This window comes from Cebus imitator, unplaced genomic scaffold, assembly GCF_001604975.1.
Source record: "Cebus imitator isolate Cc_AM_T3 unplaced genomic scaffold, Cebus_imitator-1.0 Scaffold6, whole genome shotgun sequence".
NCBI classification, from domain to species: Eukaryota; Metazoa; Chordata; class Mammalia; order Primates; family Cebidae; genus Cebus; species Cebus imitator.
In genome coordinates, this window is record NW_016107321.1 from 6,400,538 (window position 1) to 6,420,911 (window position 20,374).

A 20,374-nucleotide genomic window follows, 5' to 3' on the forward strand; every position below is an offset into this window, starting at 1 on the left:
GATTCTAATTTGATTGATTTCGTCTCCCCATAGCTCTGGAGCGTGCTGGCTCTGGAATGCCTGTCTGGGCGACCTGTACCCTGCAGCCTTTCATGGGCAGAGCTGTACCTGCCACTCACCTGTGCCCCACGGTCGTTGACCAGCTCCACAGACCACCTGCCCTCGTACTGAATCCATACGAATATGCCTCCATCCGCATCGCACGTGGCCAGTTTCTGGTAGGGCTCATTCCACCTCACCAGCACAACCTAGAAAACCACCAAGAAGACATTTACCACAGGAAATAAATCCATGGGCCGGGGTTATTTCTGTGCCATGATCAGACTTGAAGAACTAATTAGAATGCAATCAGTAAAGGGAGAAGACTGGGGCCAAATGTGTGGATCAGGGGAGGGAACGGCCAGAGCTCACATACGAGAGTCCCACAGGGAACCAGCCCCACTGACACGGCTACCTAACAAAGAGAGAGAGCTCGAACATGTTCACCACTATAAAACAAAGAGGGAACCCGGGGCTCATATGCACCCAGCACCTGCCTCTCACAGATGATCCTTCATCTGCTGGTCCTGTGCTGTGGGGAAATTATTTTAACAACATTTACTATGGATTTGAATCAGGGTATTATTTATTTAGTATGGAAAGAGGAAAGGGTGAGTACTATTTAGGTTCATTTTCCCCCTGAAGCAAAATTTTCTGTATCTTTTCTGTTCTACCTTATTTCTGAATAGTTTAGCATCTAGATGTGGTTAATTTGGGGAAAAAATACAGATTTGAAACACCCAAGTTGTTTACAAATTATCACAGAGGAAATATGAAGAAATTATAAGCTTCAAAATTTCTGAGTATAAGAACTTTGTTTTTTAACTTGAAAAATTCTGATCACTTAATCTAAAAGGGTAGAAACTCTGGTAGGTGGCCTGTGAGAACAGGTGAATGCTGGAGGAGTCGGAGGGCAGCCTCACAGAACCCAGTAGAACAGCAAGGGACTGAAGGTTATGGCATGGTCCCCGAACACCACGAGCCACAAAGCCAACACAGCAGGGCTCACCCTGGAGAAGGCTCCCTGAGGCTCTTCCTGACTGGCCCATCCTGGCACTCACGAATTAATTCAGTCTGACATTCAGCACACACTTTTTACGTTCATGCTATGTGACTAGTAGTGGGTTGGTGACTACAAAACACCCCCGCTGCTCTCAGGTGAGTTCCAGCTGGGAAGTCAGGACCTCCAGACACGCAGCTAGATACTGACATATGCCAATTAAATGAGAGCTATTATTAACCAGTAAGAGTGCTCTTGCTATGAATAAAAAAAGTCTGGAACCCTTGTCTGCTCCCAGCATTTTGTACCTTATAGCTAATTATAATAGTTGTGAATGCGTGGCACTGGTGTTAATGGTTTCCAAATTCTAATTTATATCTGAAAATTAAAAGGACTGATGGTTGAAGACTTCCACAATGCCCTGGCCTCCTCCTCATACCCTCTCCCAAGTATAATTTCTGCTTTCAGATCAACGTATAAACCCCATGACTTCTCAGCATGATGCCATGGACACATCTGATGTTAAGTCTTTAGACTGTGTCAAGGGCAGCAGAGGGCCAGGAGGAACCCCTAAAAACCATCTGATTTAGTCTACCTTGAGCAGTCTTGGTTGGCCATACTTGGTGTTATCTGCACTTGTAAAATGTGTAATAAAATCAAATTTTCCAAGAGGAAATTATTACCACTAAAAGTGTAAAGAATATCATGGCCCTTTTTCAAGATCGCAAAAATCAGGGGCAGCTGTGAGGGTGCGATCTTTGAGACCTAGCGATCACTAGAAAACCTGAATCCAGTTGATGGCTCAGCCCGCTAAAAATCACCGTGCATGGATGTGGCCACCAAGAACTCCCAGGTGGCCCCATCTAGCTGTATCCTGTCTGTTGAGACCCTCTTCCTTGCTCTGGTCATACCTCCGTGGATGCAGTGCTTATGTAATCCAGCATAACTATCAGCTTGTGGACAACTCCCCACCCCAACCAATCTGTGCCTCTTGAGCAAAGGGACAGAGGCACGTTCACCTTTAAATACTGACACACAGCAATTGTGAACATGTTGTGCAAACAATAATACATCATTAGAAGTTATAATTCTTGTTCAATTATATATTTGAACTACAGGTATTGATCGACTTACGACCTATATAATTTACTACCATTCGACTTTACGACCACAATTGCTAGCCACAACTGCTCAGCGTATGGCAGCACAAACGTTGCCCAGCTGGGCGTACGACAGTGCGGACCAGCTTCCAGCAGCACTACCATCTCCGCGTGCACCATTTCAACTGTTATCCCAGACTCGGTACAGCAATTTTGTGTTTTGTGTCTTGGATATTTTTCATCAAACCCCTCCCAAGATGTCTACCAAGAGGAAATTGTCTTTGACTACGCCTCAGTGTGCCAAGAAGGAAAGAAAGGCCATTGATCTCAATATGAAAATAAAAGTAATTAAGCAGTTTGAAGGAGGAAAGAAAGTGAATGTGATTGCACGTGATACGAAGTTATCATTTCACAGTACTGTACATATAGCCTACTCGACTTACGACCAAATCATGTTACGACCTGTCTGTCGGAACCAATCGTGGTCGTAAGTCGAGCACTAGCTGTATGTAGAAGGTATTGAAAATTATTTCAACTAGTTTACTGTCAATTCCCAGAGGCATTTGAACAACAGCATATACTGCCTGCCTACCTATGATAAACCAGACACTGTTAGGTGCCAAGGACAGCGATTAAGATGTCTTGTCCCTGTGGAGTTCAGTTTCCTAAACAGACATTAATATAGTTCTCTGTACACAGACACAGGAGGGGGCTCAACACATGTGGGGAGCAGGATGACAAACCCAGATTCACTTTTTTAGCTCAGTTTTAAAAATCCTATATTAAAATTACTGATTTTTTAAAGTTAGACCAACATCAACAAAATCCTCAAATGACACTGAATGTGTCATAAAATTTGGGATTTCCAAATGGTAAATAAAAGCCAGTTTCACAGACTTCCTTCAGATCTGCCAGTGATTTGACCCAAGTACTAGAATCTGCAAGTGTGCATGAGGCTACAGTCTGGTCTCTAACACATTAGTTATTTAAGCCCACAGTCATTCATGTGCTTCAGAATGGTGACTGTGAAATGGAACATGACAAAGTAAGAACATGATATTGGCTGGGCGCAGCGGCTCAGGCCTGTAATCCCAGCATTTTGGGAGGCCAAGGCGGGTGGATCATGAGGTCAGGAGATTGAGACCATCCTGGCTAATACCGTGAAACCCCTCTCTACTAAAAATACAAAAAAGTAGCCAGGCGTGGTGGTGTGCACCTGTAGTCCCAGCTACTCGGAAGGCTGAGGCAGGAGAATCACTTGAACCCAGGTGGTAGAGGTTGCAGTGAGTCGAGATCGTGCCAATGTACTCCAGGCTGGGTGACAGAGTGAAGGCTTCATCTCAAAAACAAAAACAAAAACAACAACAACAACAAAAAACCCCATGATATTCATGACTAATTAGTTTTAAAATTATTTCCTTATTTAAATGTAATACCAATAAATACTCATCCACTATGACCCTCTCTGTAAACTAATACTTGATGACAAGATGTCATACTCCAGAGGAGAGAGGCTAGCCACATTATCTGCATTTTTGCCTTTATCATCCATCAACAACAAACCTCTACTTCATGGAAAAGCCTGCAAGGTCACAGCATAACACAAACACAAAAGAGTGGAGGCAAAAAATATTTTAAAATGATTTCTCATGTGAAATCAAAGATTTCTTGGTCTTATGACAACACAGTTGCTCTTGTTGGATAACTGAAATGTTCATGGACTCAAATTCATCTTTCAGAAATTCTTAATCAGTTGAGATGCAGCAGTAAATGGGAACATGGTCCCCATTTACACACTTCTTTGCTTTGAGTTCCAACTAGTATAAATGAGTAGGTGAGTAACGCCCTTAAATTAGAGACAGAAATCTTTCCAGTGATTTTTGGTTTAAAAAGAAAGCCAAACTGCTAATGCTGTTATTCTCATTTCCTCCCGTCCACAATTCACAGCTGCAGCCTTATCTCCCAGTAGCTTACTTCCTGTTCTCTAAATCCCTCCAGCCTATTTGGCAACGTTAGGACATACCAGAGTGTTGAGGAGTTCCAACTGGAGGCCAGCTCGGTTCTCAGTTGCCTGAATTTTGTGCCATCAGGCTATGGATCTGCCCAGTCATCCAGAGATACAGCTTCCCTTCCCTTTTAAAGAAAATGTGACTCTCCTTGACTCTGAGCACCAAAGAACTTCTGTCTTGGTGTCTTAGCTAAAGTGTGTGTTCTTTGACTAAAAAAGAGGAAAAGGTTAGTTTTGATCTAGGCCTTTGATGGTTCAAAAAATACCAACCTATTACCTTCTCCAATATAAGACATGTTCTCTCATTTTAGAGTGTTACTGTTATCGGTAAAGCTATTAAAGGTAGGAAAATCTACACAAAAAAACATAGGGCAGAACTGCCGAAAACCTATTTGGGCCATAATCTAAGGTCCTAAGTCAGTCCCAACACTTCTTACACCTAGCAATATTTACAGGAAAAGCAAAACAAGCATCACTTCGCCCACCCCAAGGATGTTCACCTTCTGAGTCAAGAGCCCTCCACATAGTGTTGATAGACAGGAAGCCACCTAAGGGAACAACAAGTGTCACCACTATTCAGAAGGATTTCTCTCAACCTAAAACAAATGTAATTTGAATGAACACTACACACAGCTCAAGTAAGAAATCTCTGTGATTATTATCACTCTGTTCTTATTCTGCAATTTATTAAGTAAACCAGCAACAACTACAATTGTGCAAGAAAAACAAAGTGATTGCCAATTTCATTTTAGACACATTTGGTCATTTTGACAAAGAACCCAAAGCATCCTGAAATAGAGGCTGGAAGAAATTCAACTAGAACAATGGTTCCGCAGACTGCTGCCCTCAGAGATGTCACCGGGAGGTCAGTGCTGAGGAAGGCGGGCTCTGGAGTCTGGCTGCTTGGCTCTGACTCCTGGCCTCACACCCACCAGCTGCACAGCTGTGGGCCACCAGGACCCTCTTGCTGCCCCTTTCCTCATCTGCTTGATGCAAGCCATGGTAGCACACCCCTCGCTGAGCTGTGGGGAGTATCGTTAAGGAAGGACCTCAGACCAGGGATATGCACATGGCAAACATTCAGCAAATGAGAGCTCTGTGTTATTTGCTCACAAACAAGAAATTCCGGAAGATAAAGACTGGTTCAGCACCATATTTACATATATAGTTTCCTTTTCTTTAATAAAAGATAAATGTTTTGAAAGGTAATCTCCCTTTCCAGACCCGCCTCCTGCCCCTTGCACCTACTGCCCAACTCTGTAACTTTAGAGCAACATCACCACGTGCTTCACAGGAACACCCTTCTGCCCCTTGGTGCTGCGAGTTCCCGGCACTCCCGCTTGCTCTGAGTGTAGTGCCTTCTGCACAGTCCCGGTGCTCCCTCACACAAACGCTCCACACCAGGCTGAGAACTTTGTAGCTTCTGTTCTATTAAACTATTCTTGAAAAATGATTAACCGTATCTGTTCCCTATCTCTCTCTCTCTCACAAGAGTAAGATGTTAAAACTGGTTCAAATGAGATGGGGGCAGGGGAGTGTAACAGCTTTATTGAGACAAAATTCACATATCATACAATTCACCCATTGTCAATGTACAATGCGATGGCTATTAGTATATTCGCAGAGTTGTAAAACCTTTAAAACATATTTTAGAACATCTGCATCATCCCCCAAAGCCCTGTACGTTTTAGCTACCACCAACCAACCCCAATGATATTTCCCTCCAGCCCTAAGCAATCAATTTTTCTCTGTTGCTACAGATTTACCTACTCTGGACATTTCAAATAAAAGGAATCATAAAACACGTGGCCAGGCCAGAAGGACTGGCTTCCTTCTCTTAGTATGTTTTCAAGACTTATCCATGTTGTAGCATATATCAGTGCTTACTTTTAAAATATAGCCCAGTAACATTCCATTGTATTGGGAGACCACATTTTGTCGATCGATTCATCAGCTGATGACCCTCGGGGCTGTTCATCGACTTTTAGCTAAATACTGCTATAAAATTTTGTGTACAAGTTTCTTGTACAAACATGTTTCCTTCCTCTTGGGTCTATGCCTATGAGTGGAGTTGCTGGGTCAAATGATAATTCTATGTTCAACTTTCTGAGGAACTACGGGACTGGTTTCCGACTGTGCCAATTTACATTCCCACTGGCAATGGATGAGATTCCCAGTTCCTCCAAATCCTCTCTAATACTTGCTGTTATCTGCCTTCTAAAAATGATAACCACCCTGGTGAGTGAGCAGCAGTTTGATTTGCATTGCCCTGATGGCTAACAATGCTGAATATCTTCTCATGTGCTCACTTCTCAGGTAGTCATTTGTGTATTTTTTGAGAAATGTCTACTCAGATCCTTTGTCCATTTTTAGTTGGTTGTCTTTTCTATTATTCAGTTGTAGGAGTTTCTCTTAAGAACTCTGAAACACTAACTACCTTTGAGGAAAACTTTAGGTTTTATTTCCAGATAGCCAAATTTATTTCTCGCATTTAAATGTTCACAAATCTGGCTGGGTGCAGTGGCTCACACCTGTAATCCCAGCACTCTGGGAGGCCAAGGTGGGTGGATCACCTGAGGTCAGAAGTTCAAGACCAGCCTGGCCAACACAGTGAAATCCTATCTCTACAAAAAATACAAAAACATTTAGCCGGGCGTGGTGGCACTTGCCTGTAATCATAGCTACTTGGGAGGCTGAGGCAGGAGAATCACTTGAACTCAGGAGGCAGAGGCTGCAGTGAGCCGAGACCATGCCACAGCACTCCAGCCTGGATAATAAAGTGAGACTCTGTCTCAAAAAAAAAAAAAATCACAAATTCAGTTCTCATTCAAATACAATTCAATTAACCTCAGTTAGTTGACAAGAATCTGTGAATGAAATGGTCTAGAGATAATAAAGGAATTCAGAAAACGCAGATCTGTGTTCAGAGCTCCAGAATCCGGGGATCAAGGTGCCTCTAACTAGTTCTGAACCGGCATGTGCTGGGGGATGACCTTCTGGTCCCAGATTCTTTAGGACAATTTCCAGGAAACACATTCCTTTGTGTATTTTCTAAACTTATTAGTTAGAAAATAATATATCTTCTTATCGGATAGAGTTTATATTATTAGCCAGGCCTGAATTAGGAAAAAGAGAAGCCCACACCAAATCTCCTGATATGAATGCAAAATTACCATTCCAGCCTTCTCACCTCTAAGTAGCAGCAAGATTCTTCCATTAAAGCAAGATAAAACAATGTTGAAGAGCTACATTATAATTACGGTCTGCAGGAAACCCAACAGTTAATACTCTCACCTTTTGACCATATTTAGGCATTCATCTGCTTCAAAATCCAGTGGAATAGGACTCCCTATGACTCTAACTTCCATTCTTTTCCACTAATCATAGCTGCTATCTCCTGAGTAAAAATTCTACTGGAAAGTATGTTCAATCACATGCTCTATTCATTGAGCTTGCAAATCACCTTGAAAACTTGTGATTTGAAAACACAAATTCACATTTTTTCTCATCACCACTTTCCACTCCCTCTCAACTAAATATCCTTGGTGTATATAGTAGTTATTAGTAGTTAATTTAGAGGTAACACAGACATCATAAACTAACCACTCTGGCTCACAGATGAGGAAAGGTAGGCTAATGAGGTGAACAAACTTTCCTAAGGTCACAAAGCAGGTCCAAGGTCAGGTCAGGGTCCAGCTCAGAGGCTCTGTCTTCTCTCTCTTGTTCAGGGTACCTGTCAACCAAGATGGGGCCTGTGGCTGTCAATCACTCAGCCAATGAATATTCAGGAAGCACCAAACAGGTGTACTCAGGGAGGACACACAGAGGGAAGAGGCGCCTGCCCTCAAGAAGCACCTGGTGGAACACTCAGAGGAGCCACCTCATTCTTTGCTTTTTAAGCGTGTGTTCTTGCTGTCATACTTCTGCAATGCAAAAATGTCCTAGAAAACAACTATCAAATAATTCTGGTTCTGAGGGGAGAATATAAAATCACACTAAAAAGAAATAAACTGAGATGTTAGTGGCGGTGTGTTATAAATGATTTTTCTTTAGACTTTTCCTTATTTTCTGATTTTCTCACAATGAACATAATTTACTTCCATCTTCTTGTACTTCTGAAAAAACTATCTTGGTTAGACAGTGAATCTGAACAATGTATTTTAGCAACAATAAAAATTTAGGTCATTTTACATAATTTCACATAGTTTATTTTACCTTCACAAATATCTTAGAAGGAGGTATTGCCATTACTATTACCTTATTTCAGACAAGTGAAGCTGAAAAAAAAAAAACGGTTAAAATCTCTCCACAGACTTTTTAACTTAAAAATCTTAGGCAACATTTATGACATATATAACAGTTTTTTAAAAATTCACTATGAAGTGTTCTCATTCAGCTTAAGAAAATATCACCAGTACTATCAAGAGCACTGTGTATTGCTCTCAGACCTCAATCTTCTCTTGTCTGAGGAAAAAAATGACTTTATGGACATTTCCTGTTTTTAATTCACAGGCATTTTTATATCTTAATTATATATGTTCATATCCTCAATACATTATTCTTATGGGTTTTTATTTTAAATATTACAGAAAGAATTTAACATACACCAAAGAAGAGCAACTGGGTTTAATAACCTTCCATGTACCTACCATCCAGCTTTAAAATTATCAATATTTTTGCCTGCTGTAAGCTTTAAAAAACTATATATTCGGCCGGGCGCGGTGGCTCAAGCCTGTAATCCCAGCACTTTGGGAGGCCGAGGCGGGTGGATCACGAGGTCAAGAGATCGAGACCATCCTGGTCAACATGGTGAAACCCCGTCACTACTAAAAATACAAAAAATCAGCTGGGCATGGTGGCATGTGCCTGTAATCCCAGCTACTCAGGAGGCTGAGGCAGGAGAATTGCCTGAACCCGGGAGGCGGAGGTTGCGGTGAGCCGAGATCGCGCCATTGCACTCCAGCCTGGGTAACAAGAGCGAAACTCCGTCTCAAAAAAAAAACAAAAAAACAAAAAAACTATATATTCTCTTTTTTTTACATTATGGAGTACATGAGATGTTTTGATACAGACATTCAATATGAAATAAGCACATCTTAAGAGAATGGGGTATTTATCCCCTTAGGCATTTATCCTTCGTGTTACCAAAAATCCAATTACACTCTTCAAGTACTTTTAAAAGGAACAATTATTATTGACTATAGTCACCCTGCTGTCCTATCAAATACTAAGTCTTATTCTTTCTATTTTTTTTTTTTAATCCATTAACCATCCCCACCCTCCCACCCCAACCTCCCACGACCCTTCCCAGCCTCTGGTAACTATTCTTTTTCTATGTCCACCAGATCAATTGTTTAGATATTTTGATTCCACAAATAAGTGAGAATGTGCAGTGTTTGTCTTTCTGCGCCTGGCTTATTTCACTCAACATAATGATCTCCAGTTCCATCCATGTTGTAGCAAATGACTGGATCTCATTATTTTTTATGGCTGAGTAGTACTCAATTGTGTGTATGCACCACTTTCCTTCCTTCCTTCCTCCCTCCCTCCCTCCTTCCTTCTTTCCCTCCCTCCCTCCCTCCTTCCTTCCTTCTTTCCCTCCCCCCTCCCTCCTTCTTTCCCTCCCTTCTTCCTTCCTTCCTTCCCTCTCCCCCCTTCCTTCCTTCCCTCTCCCCCCTTCCTTCCTTCCCCTCTCTCCTTCCCTAGTACTCAATTGTGTGCAGGCACCACTTTCCCTTCCCTTTCCCTTTCCCTTCCCTCCCTCACCCCCTCTCAGTTTTGCAGTGGCGAGATCTCAGCTCACTGCAACCTCTGCCTTTCAGGTTCAAACGGTTCTCCTGCCTCAGCCGCCTGAGTACCTGGGATTACAGGTGACCACCATCGTGCCCAGATATTTTTTTTGTATTTTTCGTAGAGATGGGGTTTCACCAGGTTGGCCACACGGGTCATGAACTCCTGACCTGAGGTGATCCGCCCGCCTCGGCCTCCCACAGTGCTAGGATCACAGGTGTGAGACACTGCACCCAGCCCGTCACATTTTCTTTATCATTCATCTGTTGATGGACAGTTGGATTGCTTCCAAATCTTAGCTATTGTCAACAATGCTGCAACTGGAGTACACATCTCTCTTTTACATACTGATGTCCTTCCTTTTACATATATACCCAGCAATAAAATTGCTGGATCATAAGGTAGTTTTAACAATTTGGAGGTGTTGAGGAACTGCCAAACTGTTCTCCATAGTCGCTGTACTAATTTATATTCCCACCAACAGTGTACAAGGGTTGTCTTTTCTCCACTTCCTCACCAGCATTTGTTATTGCCTGTCTTTTGGATATAAGCCATTCTAACTGTGGTGAGATGATATCTCACTATAGTTTTGATTTGCATTTCTCTGATGATCACTGATTATGACCAAATGAGGGTAAATTCTATTAATCCTTAATGGTCTTCCTCTTCATTCCTTTTGCCAATTCACTATGGTTTAAAAGTGAACTTGGCAGGGCCTCCATGCCTGGAGCACTCCTGAAATGGGAAGCGACACTGAGGCTGCAGAGGGGCAGCTACAGCTTAAGAGCAGTGGGGAAAGAGGCTGTCCAATCCAAAAAGCTATACCTGAGGTGGGTACATAAGGGAGCCTGGCGCTTCTCCAACATGCATCTTGAGTGAAGCCTTGACACTGGTACAGGATTTCCTTCAAATGTCACTTTCTTTGTGAAAATGTCTCCAACTCTCCTAGGCAGGACTGACTGCTTCCTCCTTGGTGATCCCGAGGCCCTCTGCATGCCCTTCATTAGTTCACACTGCATGTCTATAAGCCCCACTGCATGTAAGAGGCATGGCCAGACTTTCTGAGCAGAGAATGTGGCCTCCTCTTTTCCCATGGGGAGTCAACAGGCTCAGTGATGCTTACTGGAACAAGCAGGGCATTAACAAGAGCATTCTGGGTGGAGGAAGAGTATCGATAGTGAGGGAACTCAATGTTACCTGTGAAGAGGACAACAGTGGTCTGAACTAAGTGGGGGGTTTTATTCTGGGAAAAGCAGTAATGGTAGCTAACATTTACCAAGGCACTTTCCTCGCTCCTTGATAAACCCTCTTTACTTGGCGTCTTGGGTCAGGTTCCAAATCTTAGCTAAAAGCCTGAAACAGGGGTTCTTATACACTGAGTGATATACTCCAAGCTCTCCGGAAAAAGGCAGTATGGGTAGCGGATGGGGCTGGGGAAAGAGGAGGGAAGGAAGGTTGTGAGAGTGAGACCAGTTCCCTCAGCCCCACACCACGGCAAGCTCTCAGGGTGACCTGCAGCAGTCGGTCCCACTTGGAGCCAAGGGGCTGCCTCTTGTGCTCCTGTCATCATCAACTGCCAGTCACTGGCTGGGGATAGAGTGGGGATGGTGGGTAGGAGAGGGAACCAGGTGGCAGCTGCGAGCCCCAGCGGCCTACAGGCACAGTGGATGGGGGATGGGTACACACAATGGTGCCCATGGCACTTGGGTTCCAATATCCCCTCTCAGTCTTCCTTTTGCTAGGTCTTCGTCCATCCTCTAAACACTAAAGGGTTTAGACTCTCAGGGCTCAGCTGTAATCCTACTCTCTTTAGTTTACACTAATTTCCCGGTGATCTGATCTAGTCTCACCTTAAAATCCAATGTTTAACCATCTAATAAGCACTGAGAACTTCCAAATTCTTATCGTCAATCCCTGAACTCCATATTCTATCCAGTCTCTCTACTTGATTGTCTAATAGGCAACTCAATTTTGCACACCCCTAACAATTTTCTCTTGATTTATTTTCCTCTAGGGCTATTCCCCCACAGTACTCTACCTTGTTAATGACCTGTATCTGCTGCGAAGAGTCCTAGGCAGCTCTATTTGGGTTGCAAAGCAGACTTCCCTCACTGCCCTACAGGCCCATCAGCTGTGTGGGGGGCCTGTCTGGGCAGAGACATGGTGCTGCTGCCTTCCAGGTTAAGACAAGGCTTCATGCAGTGCTAGATTCCTTCTGTAAGACATACATAAAAAAACAAAGCCAGTGCAAAAGAGGTGACTCTTAACTTGACCTTTATCACCCCAACTTTGTTTTAATAGTGGTTGAAACATGTAACTCCAATATACTTTTTTAAAAATTTTAATTTAATTTTTTTTTTTTTTTTTTTTTTAGAGACAGGGTTTCACCGTGTTGACCAAGCTGATTTGGAACTTCTGATCTCAGGTGATCCACCCGCCTCGGCCTCCCAAAGTGCTGGGATTAGAGGCGTGAGCCACCACTCCCGGTCCCACACACTTTTTACATATGAACTTAGCACTCCTAAAAATTCCCTTGCCTAACAACGAACTATAAAAGACACTCAAATGATTTGTGAACGTGTTTGAAAACACTGATGCCTATATGAGTACTAGCTCTTGGAGTTACTACCAAAGGGTAAATGACTTTTACAAAGTTTCTAATAAATTTCAAATTTTAGAATAGTTTAAGATCTACAAAAAATTTTTGAAGACAGTATATAGGTCCCATATGCCTCACACCTAGTTTCCCTTATTATGAAACAATTATTAACATCTTACATTATCATGTATCTTTGTAACAATAAACTAATATGAATATATTATTATTGACTAACATCCACACTTTATTCAGATTTCCTTCGTTTTTACCTAGTGGCCTTGTTTTTCTGTTCCAGAACTTCATCTAGGATACCACATGGTATTTAGTCATCACGTTTTGTTAGTTAGAAACTCAACTACGAAAGTTTCGCAGATGTTCCTTGTTTTTGGTAACTCTTAACCGTTTTCAGGAGGACTGAGTAGGTACTTCACAGAATGTCTCTCAACCGGGATTTGTCTTATGTTTTTCTTACACTAGATAATGGGTCTGAGAAGAGGACCATAGAGGTGACATGCTTTTCTCATCACATTGCATCAGTGGTATCACCATGACTTATCACTAGTGATACTAACTTTGCTCACTGGCTGCAGAAATGTCAGGTTTCTTCGCTGTAAAATAACTGCTCCCCGACTCCCCATGGTTCTCTTTGGATGGAAGTAACAGCACAGTCCACACTTAAGGCAAGATTTCTGCTCTGCCTCCTTGAGGGTAGAGGACCCATGTAAATTATAACTCTTCCGCCAGGGTGATTTGCCTATTCTTCCCGTTTATTTATTTTATCAGTATGGAGCCATGAATATTTATCTTATACTTTGGGTTGCAGTACAATATAAGTTCATTTAGTTTGTTGTTCAGATTGTCTACTTATCATATAAAACTTCTCATGTTTTGGATTTTCCTAATACAAAGAAAACAGATGTTTTAACTTACAGGTTTAACCTATACATTAAAAGAGATTTTGAAAAGACATCTCAATCTAATGCAATTTATGGACCCTTTTTTGGATCTGACTCTTGTAACTAAAAAGTCAACTAAAAAGTTGACTCCTGTGTCCCTTTGACATCCCCAACCCCACCAATGTGTATTTATTTTGTTTTCTGAAAACTTCATCTTACTTTCTGATACACCTTACTTCCTAGCCAAGAATGAGACAATTTGAGCATCAAAAATAAGTCATATAATGCATCAAAACAAATATGCTAAAATCCATGAGTCCATGGTAACCCCCCAAAAATAAAATCCTCACTGTTAACCTTTGAAGAATGATACAGAACAAACTTATTACTCTGAAAACCAATAAGCGAATGGAAAACCCAAAACTCACATTTATCCCGCCATTACTTGCTAATAGCACTCCATAAGAACCGAACAGTTGATGAAACAAAGTTTTCCTTTGTGTAAATATTCCAGTTCATAAGAAATGACAAAATTAGGATAGCATCATTTTGCAATGGCTAAATGATGCAATAGCTCTAGGCAATGACTGTCAAAGGCTGTTGAAATTATCAGGTGGAAGACTGATGGAAATGTAGTATGAATGAATCAAACTGATAAGCCCTAACTCACTGATCCACTTTTAACATCACAAAAAAACAACCCCATATTACACATCTTCTGATAGAGGTGCATGCAGTAGTCTCAAAACAAAACCAAAAGAAGTCAAACTTCGATCACTAGATAGATGTAACTAGTTTACCAAAAATAAAGAAAACGGAAAAACACATTGAACAACTTTGTGGGGATTTAATCTGGAAAATCCATTTTATCATATAAAACTTCCCATGTTTTAGATTTTCCTAATACAAGGAAAACAGATGTTTTAACATACAGGTTTAACCTATACATTAAAAGAGATTTGAAAAGACACATTAATGTAATGCAATTTATGGACCCCTTTTGGTGGATCTGACTTTTATAACCAAAAAGTGAAAATCACTCATTTTTTTCTAAAATGCAGGAGGTCTGAACAGACCCTTCACCAAAGAAGAAGATATACAGATGGCAAATAAGCACATGAATAGATGTTCAACATCATTAGTCATGAAGGAAATGCTAATTAAAACCACAATGAGACAACTCTATACCTAAGAATGGTTAAAATTAACTTTTGAGAATACTTAGCATTTATATAAGTCCTAGTTTTTCATAATTGATATTTGTATTTCTCTGATGTAAATTTTGTAAGTATTAAGCTAGGTCTAATAGTGTCTTCTAACAGAAAGGCTAAAGGATTTAGACTTTATTGGTAATGGAAAGCCACATAAGGCTGTTATTCTTTTTAATATATGTATACTTTATACAAAAAGCAAAGAAATATTTTACATATTACACATCAGGAGCATTCTTTTTGAGGCTTATGGTTACATTTTGATTAGTATCCATTCAATTGTAAGATTTATTACAGCCCAGCATTTATTAGAGCCAGGCAGTACACCTGGAAGAGGAACTGGAGAACACATCAGTATCAAAAGACTTGGGTCTGTGTGTGGGAGATGTGTGAGATTTTAAAAAGCATCTTAAACATAATTGCTTTGCTTTAAAAAAAAAAAAAAAGCTCCCTATTGAAGTACATAATATACAGGCTTTAATTGATTTCTAGTCATTTTCTTTGAAATTTAAAATACTTAAATTTTAAACTTAAGAAAGACAAGACGGTTTAATTAAAAAAAAAGAATGTTAAGAAACACCCCAGCTCCCATAACAGAACTAATGTATCTCAGAAAACATGACTGATGTACATAATGCAAAAAGCTCAAAACCAAAGTGTCACATGAACCGACTTCAATTTTAAAACTGTATTAATGCTTCCGTTTACTCATAGGTATTTCTTCTCAATCAACTTCCAAAAACACCCATAACTGTGAAACAATCCAACTGTGTACCTTGGAATTAATACCTTAACAAGTAACATGTTTCTAGTTAGTGAGCCGGATGAAGAGTGTTTTAAAAAGATGGACTCATTGCTTGATTTTAAAAGTAAAGGGAAAGGCAAAAAAAGAAAAAGGTATCATGTTTGTTTTTATACGAGTATGGGCAATTTTGTTTTCGTGCTTTTCAGTTTCTTCATCTAGTCCAGCTGGGATGTGTGCTTCTCTCTGTTGAACCTCTCTCTCAACTCAGTCTTCCCTGAGCACTGCTCTGGGGTGAGAATGTCCCTCTCTTAGACACACTGGAGGCCCACCTGCTTAAGCATTCCTGGAGCAGGATGGGGGTTTTGAGTTTGGAAAGGGATTCTCTGAAAACAAAGCAAATTATTGTTTGCAGCTTTATTTGCCAATAAAGTTGCTAATAAAAATTACCTTAAGTACCAAAAGAGTAGGATTAGGGAATCTTAAATTAGAAAATTAAGATTTTCTGAATAAAAAGCACTAGCACTCATAAATAATCAGCGAGGTCATTATTGTCTATTAGCAAATGATACATTTTTTTCCTTTGCATTCATATGTGATTCAAATTTGCAGCAGAGATCCTAACCCAAATTACAAGCTTCACACTGATCATCCACTAGTGTAGAGTACTGGGTTGGTAGAAAAGCAGTTGAGGTTTTTGCCATTATAGATGTGGATACAGCCTTGATCTAAGCAAACATATCTCTGAGCTATGCAATATCACTCAGACATTTAAAAAAATTATTGAATTTCTTAAAATCTCTCCCAGTATCTAAAGAAAAGCAAAGCATGAAGCATTAACCAGTCAATCTACCCTATTAACGGGCTTTCAAGGTCTGCCAGACAGCCTCGTATGTTTCTATCATATAACTTATTATTTAAGCCCCTGCTAAATTATCATATGTGATTCAAAATGTTTCATTCTAAAACAAGAGAGTTAACCTCTATATATGTATAGAAATGGACAGATTACAAAAGGACCTGATTCTCAATCCCATGGCATGGTATCTGGAGCAGGCATCATCATCTCCATTTTACAGATAAGGCAACTGGGGTTCAGAGGTTAACTGGCCCAAAGAACCCAATCAGCACAAGGCAGGGCCAGGCCCAGGAGCCAGTGCATCCATTCCTAGTCCAGTACATTTTCCTCTTTTAAAAATAAGGTAGGTCTGAATCATTTGATGGTCCTGTTGTTTGGCAACACCTACTCATCCTAGGAAAATGACTGTATTTGTGGAGAATGCTCACATTTTTTAAATTAGAAAGCTGGAATTTCTAGCCTAGAAACTTCTGATCATCCAAAATGAGCTATGAAAAGTATTCTGGGAAAACCAGAAAAAAGTCTTGGGGCAGAACTAGAAGACATAAGCACACATTTTAAGAAACAATGTTGACTAGGAGAGAGAACTTTCTAACAAGGAGAGTGGTCTATCAATGTCTTCAAAAGGAGCCTGGAACACAGCAGAAGCCTGATAGCCACCTGTGAAAGGTGCTGGAAGCAGCTACTCCAACTGGGGCTTTGCTGGCCTAGAAATGGAGGACTGCACATCATCACCCAATGCAAGGCCTGAAGCCAGAACACCATGCAAGAATTAAATATGTTCTTGACCTTAGTGATATTATGGTGTGATGGCTTCAGGGGGAAAAAAAGTGCTAATCTTAAGCATCTACCTACTGCTAATCCTTCACCAAATTTGCTAAAGGAAAATTCAATTATTAAAGTACTTGTCTATTTTGATTAAAATTTTATGTTTTAAATGTTATAAGTCTTATCTATCAGGTATGTATTTCAGTCATCATTTACATTTATTCTGATGATTTCCAAGATGTTTTTCTTCATTTCTCAGAGGAGTTAAGATAGCAGGGTTCTCTACATTCTGCTCTATAAAATCTCTACCACTTAGCCCACCATGTTTAGCATTTGGACAGGAAATGACACTGCTCTATACACACAACCACCACCTTTGACTGGTAGCCAAGTTTGTTTGGCTACCAACAGAGGCTAGATCTTAGCTCAGCATCTGATACCCCCAACTATCAACCCACACCAAAGCATGCCTCTGAGTCCTGTGTCAGCAGAGCAAAGCTAGAACCGGGAAATTCTTCTCAAGTGGCAAAAGAAAATGTGAATTCCAGTTTGAGTTTTAGCATTCCGTGTATTCATTTTGCCTGAAAAGTCAATTTGACCTGGATACTTTCTAAGGATTCTTCTAGTTCTAGTATTTCAATTCATTGGATCTTATTCAATCAAATACTAAGCAAATACAACATGCCCACTCCTAAGCGTAATATCTCAAAAAACTTAAAGATTCACCACTCAAGAAGAAAATCCAGCAGCTGGATCATAACACAACCACCTGGAAGCAGGAGAGCTCTTTTTCTGATAGCCTGGATTTGTGAGTTCAGGAATCAAGAGGTGGAGGCAGGTGGAGGCAGGAGTGGTGCAGCTCATTGCCCTAGGGATCCACTGGCAACATCTTGCTTCCTGTACTCACTTCCCTATGCTCTGCTGACCTATAGGTCTAAGTTCCAAAGGAAGAAATACTTCCACCAGGAGATGCAACAATGATTCCACGGAGCTGGAAGCTAAGGCTGCTGCCTTGGCCACTTTCGGTTCCTCAAACCTCTGAATCAACAGGCAAAAGAAGGGAGTTTCTGTGCTGGCTGCAGTGACTGACCCTGACAATCATGTGGACACTGGATTACTAACCCACTATGGAGGTAAGGATGGGATGTCTGCGATACAGGAGAGCCCTTTCTTAGGGCATCTCTTTGTGTTACCATGCCCTGGGATTAACATCAATGGAAAACTGCAACAGCCCAACCCTGGCAGAACTAAGAATGACCTAGGCCCTTTAGGAATGATGGTTTGGGTTATGGTCACTGCACCAGGTAAAGGAAATATGACCAGCTGAGCTGCTTGCTGACGGCAAAAAGAATACAGAATAGAAAGTGGAAAAGGTAGTTATAAATGCCAGCTATGACCAAGCAGCCAGTTACAGAAACAAAAACTGTCATTGCCACAAGTAATTCCTCCTTATTTTGTTATATCTTGTGTGTGTGTAACAGTTAATCCCACAATGAAAGTGTGTTCACCTCTTCTCTCTAATAAGTAAGCTTCTGATGCCCCTATCCAACAACTCCATTTCTTGGCATCATGTTTGCACACACTAATATCTTGTTTTCAAATGATTAAAAAGAAAAAAAAAGACAGAAAAAAGAAAGATTAAAAAGAAAAACAAATGATTTTACATTTCTGTAATTCATATTTAAATGAAACCACAAACTCATGGTCAGAGGGTACCCTTCGCTCTCCTCTCTTCTGTCACAAGGCCCTAGGGTGAGGGAAGAGCAACTCTTTTTAACCATCTAGGATTTCTTTGAAGAAATCCACAGGAGCCCTCCCTTGATGATGTCACTAACTGAGCTTCAACACAGTCCCTGGATAGTTGTGCTAAGGGCCTCTCTCAACCACACAGCTCTTCAGGTCCCCTAAGTATGGCTTTCGGTTAGATGGGGGAACCACAGGGGTGTCTTCCCAACGTTCTCACCTGTTGGGAGCAGGACGGCACAAACCAGCTGGTACTGACTGCTCATCAGACAGCACAGAGGGAACACAGCAACCCAGAGGAACATCTTCAGTGAAAAGCAACTGCCAGAGAATCATTTTCGCTTGGAAGAATTCACAAAGACACCACATACATGAATGCTAATCACCAAGTCGACTTTTTCCATCAAGATGATTTTCAACTTCTAGTAACAGTCCCTCCTGTGGCTTCTTATTCCACAGGAGAGAACTCTCTCTACTGATCCCTGCTGTAAATGAGCAGTTAAATGGATTCACTTCTCAAAAGTTATCTGTATCTGTCTTCCATGCTGGAGGAATGGGTGACAAACCTCACCTTAACAGACATGACTGCTGGCCACTTCCTGTTTCCCAAAACATTCCCTGGCTCAATAACACACCCTTCCTTACAAGCGCAGGGTAAGAAAACAGAAACCAGGATGAAAAGATGGAAAGGAGGGAAACTAAGGAACTAATCCAAAGGTACGGATATTCACATCCACAGCTCATCAGCTTTCTTGTCCCGTCTGTGATGGTGCAGAGGGATTGCCAAGATTGAATCCCAGTGCCACTACTTACTGTGGCTTTGGACGAGTTCCTTACTCTGGTGGGATGGTGAGGATTAAACGAATTAATTCGGTTAACATAGAGCAGGGCCTAACAGATATTAGGAGCTGAGTAAGGATTAGCTCTTGTTGTTATTCCAGGTACCTTTCCATAATACCAAAAAAAGAAAAAACAAAACAAAAAAAACAGGTGGTTGGAGGTGTGTGAACGGTGCAGTCTTAACTTTAAATACAAAAATTTAGGTGAATTTTTTATGAGTGAAAGGTTGTACATATTTTTCATATAAAATGTTCTCACCAAAGGATTTTTTTCTCCTTGTGATTTTTTTTATAAAAATTCAAAGCTGGGCCAAGCCCCTTGGCTTCTTATTCCACAGGAGAGAACTCTCTCTACTGATCCCTGCTGTATTCCTTCTTCTCACCACAGCAGAGATGTTTTAAAGGTTAAAGAATCAAAGCAGAAATTTTTACTCATTATTCCAGAGGTGGTGAACATCCGAGAGTAGCATGAACAATATCCACTTCCTTTCAGAAGACAGTTGTCCTTTGCACTCTTTCTTCCAAACTTAGTAACAGACAAGCTGCTAGGTGGAGGCTGGTACTTCTGCCACCAACTGTGATGCTAGCTTCCCAAGATGACAAGGACTGAACTATGATGCTCTCATGTGACTGCGGCCTGCTGCTACTGCCCTTTCTCACCTGTGGCGAATCAGCATACATTCGCCACGTGCCTTAAAGATCCCGGGCCTAACATCTTTCAAGCATCTCACATAGAACACTTCAAACCTAAGAAGCAGGTATGGTTAGAAACTATCACTC

At 41.1% G+C, this 20,374-nt stretch overlaps 1 protein-coding gene across 3 annotated transcripts in view; it reads right to left on the reverse strand.

The window, feature by feature from the left end:
- TULP4 (TUB like protein 4) overlaps window positions 1-20,374 on the reverse strand; it is a 214,654-nt gene that overhangs the window by 96,471 nt on the left and 97,809 nt on the right. For 2 of the 3 annotated variants that reach the window (XM_017538460.2, XM_017538466.2), the window contains exon 2: window positions 120-248. The exons of the other annotated variant lie outside the window; for it this stretch is intronic. In XM_017538460.2, the coding sequence (XP_017393949.1) occupies window positions 120-248 (129 nt within the window). The remainder of the gene's footprint in view (window positions 1-119; window positions 249-20,374) is intronic. 3 annotated transcript variants of the gene reach the window in all.